Source organism: Hoplias malabaricus, chromosome 2, assembly GCF_029633855.1.
Source record: "Hoplias malabaricus isolate fHopMal1 chromosome 2, fHopMal1.hap1, whole genome shotgun sequence".
Classification (NCBI taxonomy): Eukaryota; Metazoa; Chordata; class Actinopteri; order Characiformes; family Erythrinidae; genus Hoplias; species Hoplias malabaricus.
This window is the reverse complement of record NC_089801.1, coordinates 77174493-77187179: the sequence shown is the minus strand read 5'-3', so window position 1 is coordinate 77187179 and position 12687 is coordinate 77174493. Positions and strand designations below refer to the sequence as shown.

At 42.7% G+C, this 12687-nt stretch overlaps 1 protein-coding gene across 1 annotated transcript; it reads right to left on the bottom strand.

Moving 5' to 3' along the window:
- Positions 1–1019: 1019 nt before the first annotated feature.
- smcr8b (Smith-Magenis syndrome chromosome region, candidate 8b) lies at positions 1020–7988 on the bottom strand. Its single transcript, XM_066661651.1, has 2 exons — positions 4980–7988; positions 1020–4478 (listed from the first exon to the last, which is right to left on the bottom strand). Exons 1-2 carry the CDS (start codon positions 7595–7597, stop codon positions 4058–4060), a joined length of 3039 nt encoding a protein of 1012 aa, XP_066517748.1. The 5' UTR covers positions 7598–7988; the 3' UTR covers positions 1020–4057.
- Positions 7989–12687: the final 4699 nt, after the last annotated feature.

Genomic DNA, 12687 nt, shown 5'->3' with positions numbered 1-12687 from the left:
CAAACTAGTCCCGCCCCCCTACTCTGATTGGTTCGCTTGAGTGAGAAGGGGGCGTCTGACTGTAGAGCTACCGTGATTGGTCGATAACCTTCTCTGTAAACATTTAATAGGTCAGTCTGCACGTCAGTAGTCCTTGTTTACGTCAGGCAAAGCTTATGTACCTACCCTCATCTCGAGCAGCTATGCCGAAACGTAAATGTAAGTTCTGAGATGAATTAAAAAAGAAATTCACATGTTTTGTGTAGCAAATAAAGGTGTAAAGGACCTAAAAGCACACACAGGTTAAGCTAAGCACACAACGGCAGCGAGGGGCAAGAGCTCATCACCACAACCCCCCCCAAGGCATGTGTCCTCTCTTTCACCATCTCAGATGTGGTCACCCTATCTTTAGTAGGGAGTATTTGTTCCACACAGAAGGTTCTGCTTTTCTTGGTCCTCTTAATATCAATTAAAACAATATATTCATGAGTCTATAAAGCCTTACTCCATGTCCCAAAAAACCAGCTAAGGTGCTGTAAGTATGTTTCTTCTTTTGAGTAGATGCCCGTTCTCAGTAACGACCCCTCCACAGCTCCACATTCTTTCAGACAGAGATTAGTTTTTTCTTCTCACAGTGAAAAAGACAGGGTTTTACTAATATATCAGATTATATTGGTTTATATCAGAGTAGATTTTGAGCTTGATGTTTCTCCTCTCTCTCTCAAAGCTGAAAGCTATATGTTCTTACCGTTTTTCAGAGTCACATTTACACTGTATCTTCCCTTTACCGCATAAGGCCTAGGGAAACTCCAAAACACCAGAGGGAAGCGAATACACACGTGTTGTCGCTTTGTAAAAGACGGAACACGTTTAATTCAAAGCCCAATGTGTGATCAGATAAAGAAACACTGCCCCCTGCTGAGATACTTGGAAAAATATCATCCCAACTTCCAGCAGTAAGACTTTCTTCACTGGGACCCTTTCCCATAGAAGGGACTCAACAGACGCCTCTTTCAGGTATTTATCTCTTTATTGCATATATTACCTGATATTAAAAACAAACAAAAACACATCAGTTGTTACCATACATTTCAAAACACCAGTTTCTCACATTTGTATTCACGTGTTGGACAGTGACCTCCATGTGTTTACACCAGTGTGTTCAAGCACAACTCCAAGGCACTAATTGAGTGGATATCTCAGCCACGTTGAACCGTACTTGAAATATCTTTAACCGTACAGCAGCACCCATTCATATAGCAGTTCTCTGAATTTGGAAATGTTTCAAAAACTCACCTAAAGCAGCCTCATGCATGTTTTGTGCTTGCATTTTCATTGTGGATAAAAAGCTTGTGTACTCAACTATGTATGAGAGCTGCAAGAAAAATACCAAGTGATTCAGGCTAATTTTACGTCTATTGAAATGTTACATTTCAAAGGGGAAGTACACTGCTCTTTGAATATTTAAAGTAACACTAGGTAGTATTTCTGCATTAAAATTACAGCTTCAAAATGATCAGAGGCAGCTAGAAAACTACCATTATAGCCCCACCCCCACCATTGCTCTCAACCGTGTTGTAACTGCAACTGTAGGGGGAGCCCTGGCACAATAAAACCTAACACTACCTAGTTCTACTTTAACAGAATCAGTAATAGATTGCTTGAAATGACTGTAAATGCTCTGTTGTAGAGCAGACGGTGATATTAACCAGACATCTGAAGTGTTTAATCCCCAGATTTATCACATGGGGGGGGACCAACGGTCTCTTAAACCTTATTCCTTGAGTTAGTGAGAAATAACATGTTTTCTGACTATCAATAAACACAAGTTAGGAACTCAAACTCCACTGTATTTATTTGTTTGACACTTTCATATCGCTGCTGCTTAGCCTTTAAAGGTAGTAAGTGACATGCTTATTTTTTTATCCCCATTTGCACATCGCAGTGACTGAATACATGCAGGAAATCTATGATATCAGTGGAATTCCCCTTTGATTATTCAGTAGTGTTCAACAAACCCTGAGTAATGCCATTGTTTTGATTAAGCAGCTCATTTGTCCATTGGCTTATCCACACAGTGCACCGTAGGACCGTAATGATGATAATCCACGTTATTATGGACTTAATATCCAATAATTTTCTCATAAGGTGAAAGCAGCATGTTGAGCATTTAAAGCGCACTTGGAGAAGGATTTCACATTGACCAAGTTAGTCTATCCAAGACTGTCCAAGAAATGTCCTGCCAACATTCCCACACGGCTCTAAGTGCTAAGCCAGTTTTGCCCCTGCACGTTCTACAAGGAGCACATGTGGATCGACATAAAATAATCAGAAGGAAATGTAGACCTTGGGGATTATTCAAATTATTGCTTTTGTCCTTTGTACAGTGAGCCTTGCTCATTAGCACTGAACGGGTTGCATTGTTTTAATGGAAAACTAGAACTAAATTAGCAGTGAAACATTTGTGGTATATTTATCATTTTGATTTCAATTTGGGCCACTTTTTATGTGTGTTATTGATCTTTTTTTTACATCCCTGATACGCTATAATGTCTCAAAGGTTTATAAACGCCTAATTAATGAGATCGGCTATACAGGGGTTGGACAATGAAACTGAAACACCTGTCATTGTAGTGTGGGTGGTGTCATGGCTAAATTGGAGCAGCCTGGTGGCCGATCTTCATTAACTCCACATTGCACCAGTAAGACCATGTGCATCCAATGGTTCAAACATTGTGTCCTGAAGGCGGTGCCGTGTATCAGGACGACAATGCACCAATACACACAGCGAGACTGGTGAAAGACTGGTTTGATGAACATGAAAGTGAAGTTGAACATCTCCCATGGCCTGCACAGTCACCAGATCTAAATATTATTGAGCCACTTTGGGGTGTTTTGGAGGAGTCAGGAAACGTTTTCCTCCACCAGCATCAGGTAGAGACCTGGCCACTATCCTGCAAGAAGAATGGCTTCAAATCCCTCTGACCACTGTGCAGGACTTGTGTATGTCATTCCCAAGACGAACTGACGCTGTATCGGCTGCAAAAGGAGGCCCTACACCGTACTAATAAATTACTGTGGTCTAAAACCAGGTGTTTCACTTTCATGGTCCAACCCCTGTACATCTTGCATGTCTCCAGTAAAAAGCCATATCAGTCGCATGAGATGATCCCAAGATCATCATTCTCAATGCCAAGTATTGGCTTGTGGATCTGAAATACCTTTGGGATGAGCTGCAATGACATCTGTGATCCGGAACTAATCACCCAATCATACCTGACCTCATTAAGGCTGTATACAATCATACCTACAGCTATGTGCTAGCACCTGTTTAAAGGAAGACTAGAGGTTATATATGAAAGGGGGTCATTTAGTGTATGTGGCAGTGCAATTTTCAATTCTAACTCAACATACTTCAGAGATGAAAAGAATGGAGAGTGTTGCTGCAGCCCAATCGCACACTTAATACTAATTCTAAGTAGTATGCAGTGTTGTTACAACTGTCAAAGTTTAGCATACTAATAAATACACAGTGCATACTTAGAACCCGTTGATTTCTGAGTATGATAATGATGGATACGATTATCCCACAAGCCAATGGGAAATAGAATGGGAAGGACATTTTCAAGTATGGAAAATGTTGGCTTTGTCCAAAATCCTGCCCTATTCCCTAATAAACTCTTAGACTGTGTACTAAATATTAGAGGGATGTGAGGCTTATATACAAATGGTTTTATTATCTGACAGTATTTTAGTGCAGAGACTGTTATTTTTTGACCTACAGTCTGCACTACCCTGTGTAGGTGGAGATATTTAAGTTTTAGAATTTGAAGGAAAAAAAAAAGTGCTACAGATGCAGCTTGGTGTGACGTGTGTTGTCATAGCAACAGCTCAGCACATCCTGTGGGTATGAAATGGCACTGTATGCAAATATTGTGTATAATAGTCTGCTGAACACAAGTGTATATAAGGTATAGTTTATACTGTGTGTAATACACAACAAGGATGCAGCCCCTGCGTTCCTTTTTCGTTTGTGTATGTCTGGATCAGCAGTAAATCCAAACCAAAGACGTACAGCTCAGAGTTTGAACAGTGTGCTGCCCGTGTAGTTGAAGCGGAGGACCCTGGGAGTAGTATCTGTGAGATTCAGCGTAATGAGCTCTGAGAGGAAACCCAGTATCTTCATATCGTCTTCATGGAGGTCACTATAGCAGCTCTGCACCTTTGCCCTCTCACTCAGGCTGCTGCTGCTTTCGTGGAGGCTGTGACAGAAGGTGAGCAGGAATGCCCTGGAGACAAGCTTACTGATTACACTTTGTGCCAAAAGGTAGTAGGTGGTGCCATGCACAATCTGGGTCCTTGGCTCCACCAGTGGACAAATCAGAGAGCCTCTGTACGCCGGACAGCGCAAAGTCCTCTGGTCCACGTCCAGCACGCTGAGGTAACGGCTATAGCGGACCAAGCAGGGAGGAGTGCTGGGTGATCCTGGAGGTGCCATCCTAGAAAAGCATGTTAGGATACATGTTAGAGGCAGGGATACACGTTCTCAGTCGCTACAATGGATTTGCATAACAGCCAGCTGTTTACATCATGCTCATGATGTACAGTTCTGATAAATGATGTGTTGGGTGCTCAAGTTACAGCTTGGTGCTTCTAGAGAGTGTAGCAAACCTGAATAAAACATATCAATTATAGAAAGTATTGAATTGAACTCATGCAAAGCTGTGTGTGTTTAAAGCAGTGATTTAAGGCATTGGTTTCTTGTCTGGCTTTATAAAATGATTAAATAAAAACATAGGCACTGAAAATGTACACAGCTGACTGGCAAGCCTATGTTTCATATGTTTCATTATGAATTTTTTGGAGGAGTACTACTGCAGAGGGGGAGCCCAGGAGCAAAAATACCAAATCTTACCTAGTGTTACTTTAATGCCTGCAATCCCTGGTTAATACAACATTATAAATATTTATACTACAGGTGCGTTGTCTTAAAGCCGTACCTGTTGAAGCCGATGAGTTTCCAGGATAGCAGGTCAGTGATCTGCAGAGGCTCTGATGTCCAGGGTTGGATGCTCTCTCTGTATTTGCCCACATGTGGGGTATAGATGGTCAATGCTGTAACCAAACGCCTAACTACCGTTTCCTCGCTGCCGAGCACCACCAGAGTTCGCCCGCTGAGCAGACTGTACACTGCATGAACCGCGAACGGAAACTGACGCAGAAAACGCAGCGCGGCCCGTCCTAACTTGGCTCGCTTTCGTCGAATTCCACTCAAACTCGTCTCCCCATTGGGATTCAAAGAGAGGCTGAATTCTGAGGCTGTGGAGGCGAAGCTGAGGTGGCTGGTGCAGTCTGACAAGTCATCTTGTATAAGCTGTAAAGGTCCTTCTTGAACAGTCCCCCCATCATGGCCTGCCAAAGTATGAGAGTCCAAATTGTTGACCTTACTGAGGGCAAAGTTGTCACAGGGGTTAGACTGGGTTAAAACTATAGTGGGGGTATCCGGCGTACCTGGGACAATCTGAAAGTCTTGCTGGTTCTCTTGTCCGTCTTGTCCAAAGTTGCACAAATATCCCTCCATGCCTTTGTCTTCTTGACTTGAAGTCCCGTTTTTCTCCTCTCCCTCACATTCTGAGGTTTCCTCGTGGATGGCAGAAGGGTAAGATGCCCGGAGATCATCTGGTATGATGGAGTCTGTGGTGCTGAGAACCTCAATGCTGTCCTCACTATTCGCTCTCTGGGTGGCAACCCTCCGTTTCCGAACATCTATCAAAGGTTCAGGGAACGAAATGGGTCTCTGTTGCAAATTTTCCACAGAAAGGGGAGTGCCCTGAGATCCCTGAATTCCCTGGGTCCTGAAGGACTTCTCAGTGCCCAGCACCTCAATACTCTCCCCACTGCTTATGCTGTCCTTCATCTGCACGGGGACTGTGTCCTTGTCCTCACAGACACAATCTCTTGATGCCAATGGCAGATCTTCACAGCACGGCGAGGTTGGAACCGAGTTAGACTCGACTTGACACCGTACCTTCACACTGACCTCAAGCTTGATTGGCACCATTTCCACACAGGAGGTGTACGACTCCAGACTTACAGGTTCACACTGCAGCGGAGAAACCGGTTGGAGCCTCGAAGGCTGAACCTCCACCCTGTCAAACGCCTGCTCTCTCTCTGCAGCCAAGTCGCTGGGATCCTCAAACAGGAAATTTGTCGATTTGAGATGTCGGAGCAAGTTTTGCGTGAGCTGCCGTGTGAAGAGGTAGCTGCTATCTCCGCGGAAAGCCCTCTCGGTGAAGCGGAGCTGTTTTCTTGCCTGCTGGAGGAAGTATTCATCGCACAGCTCCTCCAGATTCTTCAGACGCTTGTCAAACTGCCGGGATGAGCTTGCCCTGATCAGCTTTGGAGAATGGGAAAATGAATATGTGATAGTGCAGCAGTCCAGCCCTGGCTCTGGGATTTGGGATTGGAGTGTGTCAGGGTCTAGATCAGGCTCCAGAGTGTGAGGGCAATCTTCGGGCTCATATGGAAAAAACTCTGGACCTCTGAGCTTTCTGGTTGGATAGGAGGTGACTTGCTTCAAAAGACTTCTATGATCTTTGATGGCTTTCTCGACACTCGCCAGTTCTGCCACTTTATCAGGCCATCGTAACCTTGCAATCTGATCTTCCTCTGTCTGCTTCAGCCGTTCCTCTCTTTCTACTCTGAGGTTTCCTCCTTCCTCCACTCCATTTCTCTGCACATTTGAGCCTCCATCTGATCTGTTCTCTTTTTCGTGACCTGAGATACAGTTTGTGTCTACTTCTCCCTCAACTGACAACCCACATGCGTCTTTCTGTTTCGATTTCTCTTCCTCTGTGGCCTGAAATAAGTTACCATTCCCTTTTTCGTTATTTTTTATGTCCCATGCTGCTCCACCGTTCATTAACCCTCCCTCACATCCATTGGCTTCACTACTGTGTAAAGTGTTTAGCTTCTCCCTCCGAATCTCTCTCAGCAACACTAACCTTGTGTATTCCAAGTCTCCCAGTTTTTTGTCCAGTTCATTGGCAAAGTTCTTCCTGTTTCCTGTCTTCAAGCACTCCGACGCCTTGGAGAACTCGGCAGACAGTTGAGAGAAGTAGCGCATAATTTTGTCCTCCTGAGACGACACATAGGCCATGCAGAACGGCCGCACAAACCCACGAGCCTCCAGATCATACAAAGTCAGGTGGTGCACATAAGCATAGGTGCCTTCTCTCGAATCCCCCAAGACCACTTTTGAGTCCTCTACAAAGTTCAGCTTTGGATAGCAGGGAGCACCAGGGCCTGTCAAAGAGGTCTGATAGTCCACTGACATTATCCTGAGGGAGAAATGGTTGAGGTCAAAGGAACCACATGCCTTGTTTGTATCTGGGATTGTGAGTAACGGCTGGGGGCCGACCTGCTCCGAAAACTCTGCTATAAGAATAAAGTCTTTATCGAATTTGACAGTGGACGTCTGGGACCACGGAGAAGAGTCGCTCCAGAGGGGACACGGCGGGACCGACAGCTCCTCCGGAAGGGCAAGTGGGTCTGGGGGTGGTTCTCGGAAGTCGTCTGTCTCAGTGGTGAAGGCCAACAGGTCTGGAGAGCCAATCATGTTCGTGTCACAGTTTTACACATGTAGGGGAGTTTCTGCAACTACAGGCACTTTTGGGTGTTTAGGTTTTAAGAATAAAAACAACTGTACATGATATTTTGTAAATATTACTGACATATTTCATAATACAATCTGTAAAATTTTACATATGATCACAGTATGTGTAAATTTAACATAGATATTCCATTTCAAAATACATAAGCTATGGGTAGGGAAATGAGGAAACATGAACATTTTGCTATTGCATTAGTTTCTGAGACTCCTGGGTTAGGTTTCCCACATTTTGACTCTGTTTTAATTTAAATTTGTTTGGTTTTGGCTTCAAAAACAGCTTGGTATAAGGTCATGTTGTAAGTGTTAATGTAAGGTGGTATAAATATGGGAGTATTTGTGAAAGTATTATAAGATTTGACATTTATTCAGTCCACGCTCTGTTGAAAAGTTTATATCATCTCTTTGTAAACACTGAAAGCCTGAAATGACCCGTGTGGGACATCAATAAATGACCCACAGTATGTGTTATTAATTTATGAAAATGGCAAAACATTTCCCAGGCTTTATGACAGAAAGGTTAATATAAACCCAAACTACGCAGCCTGTAGGTGCAGAAACACACATAAGGGGAAAATAAAAACTCACAGAGGTCACTCTGAGTGCGGTCAGTCGTCAGCAGAGTCGCTCGTATTGATTTCCCCAGTCCGCTGACCTAAGCCTAGAAGCCAATCCGCGGCCAGTGACTCAGGATGTGTCCCGTGGACAGCGTTAATGGAAGTTTAACACCAAAGAGAAGCTCTGCTTTCACATTTTAAGGCTTCAGCGTCTCCCCGAGTCTCCACTGAACCTCAGAGCTGCCCCACACTCCTCTAGACACAACACCCAAACCGAAGCCTCTCCAAAACCTCCCTCACCCTTCAGCTCCTCGGCAGAAGCGAAACTGGGCGCTCGGGAAGTTGTTTGTAGTCGGAGGGAAGAGGAGGAGGTGGAGGAGGAAGGCGTGGAAAACCTTTGCTCATGTTGACAGCTAGCGTTCGTGTAAAGGGTGAAGTAAACATGGAGAAGTAAGCGGAGCTGCGGCTGCCATCGATACGGAGGCCCCCAGCGGTAATATAAAATATTAAGGGAAGTGAACGACATAAAAGGAGAACACAAATCACTGCTGAGATCCATGCTGTTTAACTGTGGATGACCAGAGCTCTCAAAATGGAAAAAAAAACTTTATATATATATATAGTGTGTGTGTAATTAAATACACAAATAAATATTCTAATATATAAATGCATACATTTTGCTCATGAAATAATGTATTAGAGGTTTTGAATTGATTACTACATTTACACATTTCTACATTTATGTCCACAGTAATGCATTTCTGTATTTCCAAATTTCTTTCTTTATATTTGTATGTATGTATTTCTGTGTATGTAGGTTATCAGTCTTTCCCCTAACTCCAGCCACTGCCGTATATGGTGCAATTCCGCTCTCTCTCTTCGCCAATCGCATTGGGTAAAACAATAAAACGTAAGATCAAGCCTTAGTAGGGCATTTAAACATCAGTCTTGCAAGAAATCACATATCTAAACAATATTTAAGTATCTCTAACAGTGTTGTAATTCTTTGTGTGCAAAACTGCATGTGGAACACAACACATTTCCATTTCGTGACAGATATTTCCCTCAGTGTAAGAGTTAGCTTAGCGGTTAGCTTCCTTTTCTCTGAGGGGAAAATCTACCACCACTGTAATCCTTACATGTAGAGTACGGATACCAACACAGGACAAGCGTAATCTCAATGTGAACCTCTCAAAACCACTGAATGTGGTAGTAACTGTCTCGTTTGACTGTCACAAGCAGGGGAGGTGGCCGAAGTTAGGGGGCGCTAGTAATCTTAGCAGTATTGGCACCTACTTAAACAAAAGTGTTTTTTATCTAAAAACTTATTTTCTTTCAAAGTCAAGCAAGTCTTGGACATTAATCTACACATATATGAGTCCTGAAAAATGTTGATTTGAGTGAGTAAAGTACTTCTATTTATTACAGTTAGCTAAGATTTCCAATATTGTAAATTAAGTGGCCGGAACATGGGGTAATTATGCTAACTGAGTTGGTCCTATCCTCACTAGTGCAGGACTGGTCAGCTTGGCAAACCAGTGCATGGTTCAGTGGCTCTTGTGTCTGGGACCCCATTTTGGTGAAAACCAAGTGTTGAACCCTGTTAACATGAGTGTTGTGTTGTTTTTGCTAGAAGTTGCGTCATGAGTGAAATAAGCAGTCGACCCCATGGCTGAGTATTTGTTGAGTACACTGCATTTTTAAAGGCGCAGAGTCCCACAGGTGGATCAGACATCCAGGGTTTCTGAAGTTTCCTGTATGTACGGGGACAGTTTCTGCCAACGTAGGCAGAGAAGATCTATCTTAAAGATCCTCTAGCACGTGAGAGAGCTACTGAGGCAGGAACAAGAAAGGACCACCAAGGTTTATCTGACCAAAGCTCCAAAACCTAAAACTGTTATTCGGGGCAGACCTACTAGCAGCAAGACCGGCAGCAGATGGAGTTAGAAATTTGTCAGGGCTTTGTTTGAACTTTGTGGGGATTTATGGTGACTTTTTCACAGTGGCGGACATGGTCCAGATCTAAATCCCATTGAACACCTGTGGAGAGATCTTATAATTGCTGTTTGGAGAAGACACCCTTAAAATATGGGAGACCTGAAGAAGTTTGCCAAAGAAGGGTGCTCCAGAATTCCAGTTCAGACGTGTAAGAAGCGTGTTGATGGTTTTAGGAAGCGAATGATTTCAGTTATTTTTCCAAATTCGTACGAACGAATATTAAGTTGACGGTGCCAATAATTTTGTCTGGCCAATTTTTGGAGTTTTGTGTGAAATCATATCAATTTTGGATTTTTTTCCCTTCTATGTTTTTTGTGTTGTTCCAATACACACAAAAATAAACGTGTGTATAACAAAACATGTCTAATTGCAATCACTGTCTTTGAGAAAAACTTGAAAAAACTCTGGAAAAATTTCCAGCATTTTCAGCCATGTCTGTAACTGTCGTTATTATTATTATTATAATTATTATTATAAAAATATACCATTTCATGAGCAGAGATGAGTTCTTAGTGGTTTATTAAATGAATATACCCAGTGAACAAGGAACGTCCCTGGACGTTCAAAATAGGTCTAAAAGTAGTCTGTCCGTCAAGGACATATTTTAAACGTCAATGGACGTCCAAAATCCATCTTAATAAGTTAGTTAAGTGGTGACCGATCGATAACGTCAGTGGACGTCCAAAACGCGTTTTATACAAGTAATTTATTTCGGGACCAATTAATAACGTCAATGAACGTCCAAAATACGTCTAATAGTCGTCTTTTCAATGTCTGTGTTTGGACGTCTTTTCAACTTTCATTTTCAACCTTAAGAGAACGTTGATTAGACGGCAGTCATTACGTTATTTCAACGTTGAATCAACAGCTAATTGTTTACTGGGTAGGGATGTTTACTTGTTTTTATTCTCTTTATTTACATTCTCCATTATTGTTTTTTGCCTTCTCTTAAAATTTCATGTACTCTGTAAAAGGTTGCAGTTCTACATTTGATATTGTCACTGTCCATTTAAAAACATGTATCTCCATTTTGAATATTTTTAATTTAGAATACACATCATGTGTAAATTTCATGATGAATGAACCATTAGAACTGCTCAAAAATGACTTGGAATAATATGTTTTTACATTCACTCCCATAAAGTTACTATTTTGGGAGATACATGTTTTTAACTGGACAGCAATCATATGTGGTCTTCGTCAATACACCCCCTTAACGTTATGAATTTCTTCTCTGTTGCTTCCTTCCCAAAACCTGCTGTGTGTTGTGCCTCTGGGCCACCGTACCTCTCTCTTCCCGTGTGACAGATCTGAGGGTGGGGGGTAAAACACAGAGACTCTTTAAACTCTCCTTCACCTTTACTTCTCGGTCACACAGTGGGTCTGTGTGGAGCAGAGGGTCCAGACCTTTCCCGGAGGGTCTTCAGTACAAACCTCCACTGTTAGTTCTTTTAGTGTTAACGGGAAAATGACGTGAACGCGCTTCTCTGGGAACGGCGCTCTCGAATTCCAGCTCGTGCACGTGAGGGTTAATAAAAAGAGTTTAAAAAGGGATTTATACCGTTATTTAAGAGGAACCGAAGAGTATTAACACGTTATTAAAAAGTAGACGTGGATAATTTAGTTATTTATATTAATAAAATTAATTAATTAGACAGTCACCTCCGGGTGACTGTCTGTGAGGAGTGTGGTGTGTTCTCCCTGTGTCCGTGTGGGTTTCCTCCGGGTGACTGTCTGTGAGGAGTGTGGTGTGTTCTCCCTGTGTCCGTGTGGGTTTCCTCCGGGTGACTGTCTGTGAGGAGTGTGCTGTGTTCTCCCTGTGTCTGCGTGGGTTTCCTCCGGGTGACTGTCTGTGAGGAGTGTGCTGTGTTCTCCCTGTGTCTGCGTGGGTTTCCTCTGGGTGACTGTCTTTGAGGAGTGTGGTGTGTTCTCTCTGTGTCTGCGTGGGTTTCCTCCCACAGTCCAAAAACACACGTTGGTAGGTGGATTGGCGACTCAAAAGTGTCCGTAGGTGTGAGTGTGTGAGTGAAATTGTGACTGGATCCACCGCGACCCTGAACTGGATAAGCAGTTAGAGATATGAATGAATTTTTTGTGTACTATTTTATTTATTTCTATTCCTATTCATTTTTTTTGCATTAATTTATTTCCCAATTATTTATTTCTGTTTTTCCTTGCTCTTATATGATAATAAGTGGGCTGTCCAACGCCGATGTCACAGAGACTAAACATTCCTATTGGTTGATTGTTGCCCGATGCTGTAGATCAACTCTAAATATGTCTTGCTCCATCAGCGGTATTTGGCGGTAGCACAACTCGAAGCAACACAGGGGTTGACCGTGTGCGGGACGGACAGCCCTCTCTGTGGTTTTTCTGCTCCCAGAAATGGAGCTGCGGGACACAAAAGTTAAATTTAAATACTAAATAAATAAATTCATATAGAAATGAATAAAAATAGTATTGAAATAAATATATTGAGTAATA

Coding starts and splice junctions, on each gene's coding strand:
- smcr8b (XM_066661651.1), bottom strand. CDS start 7,597: ATGATTGGCTCTCCAGACCTGTTGGCCTTCACCACTGAGACAGACGAC. Junction 4,479..4,979: donor AAACTCATCGGCTTCAACAG/GTACGGCTTTAA, acceptor ATGCTTTTCTAG/GATGGCACCTCCAGGATCAC.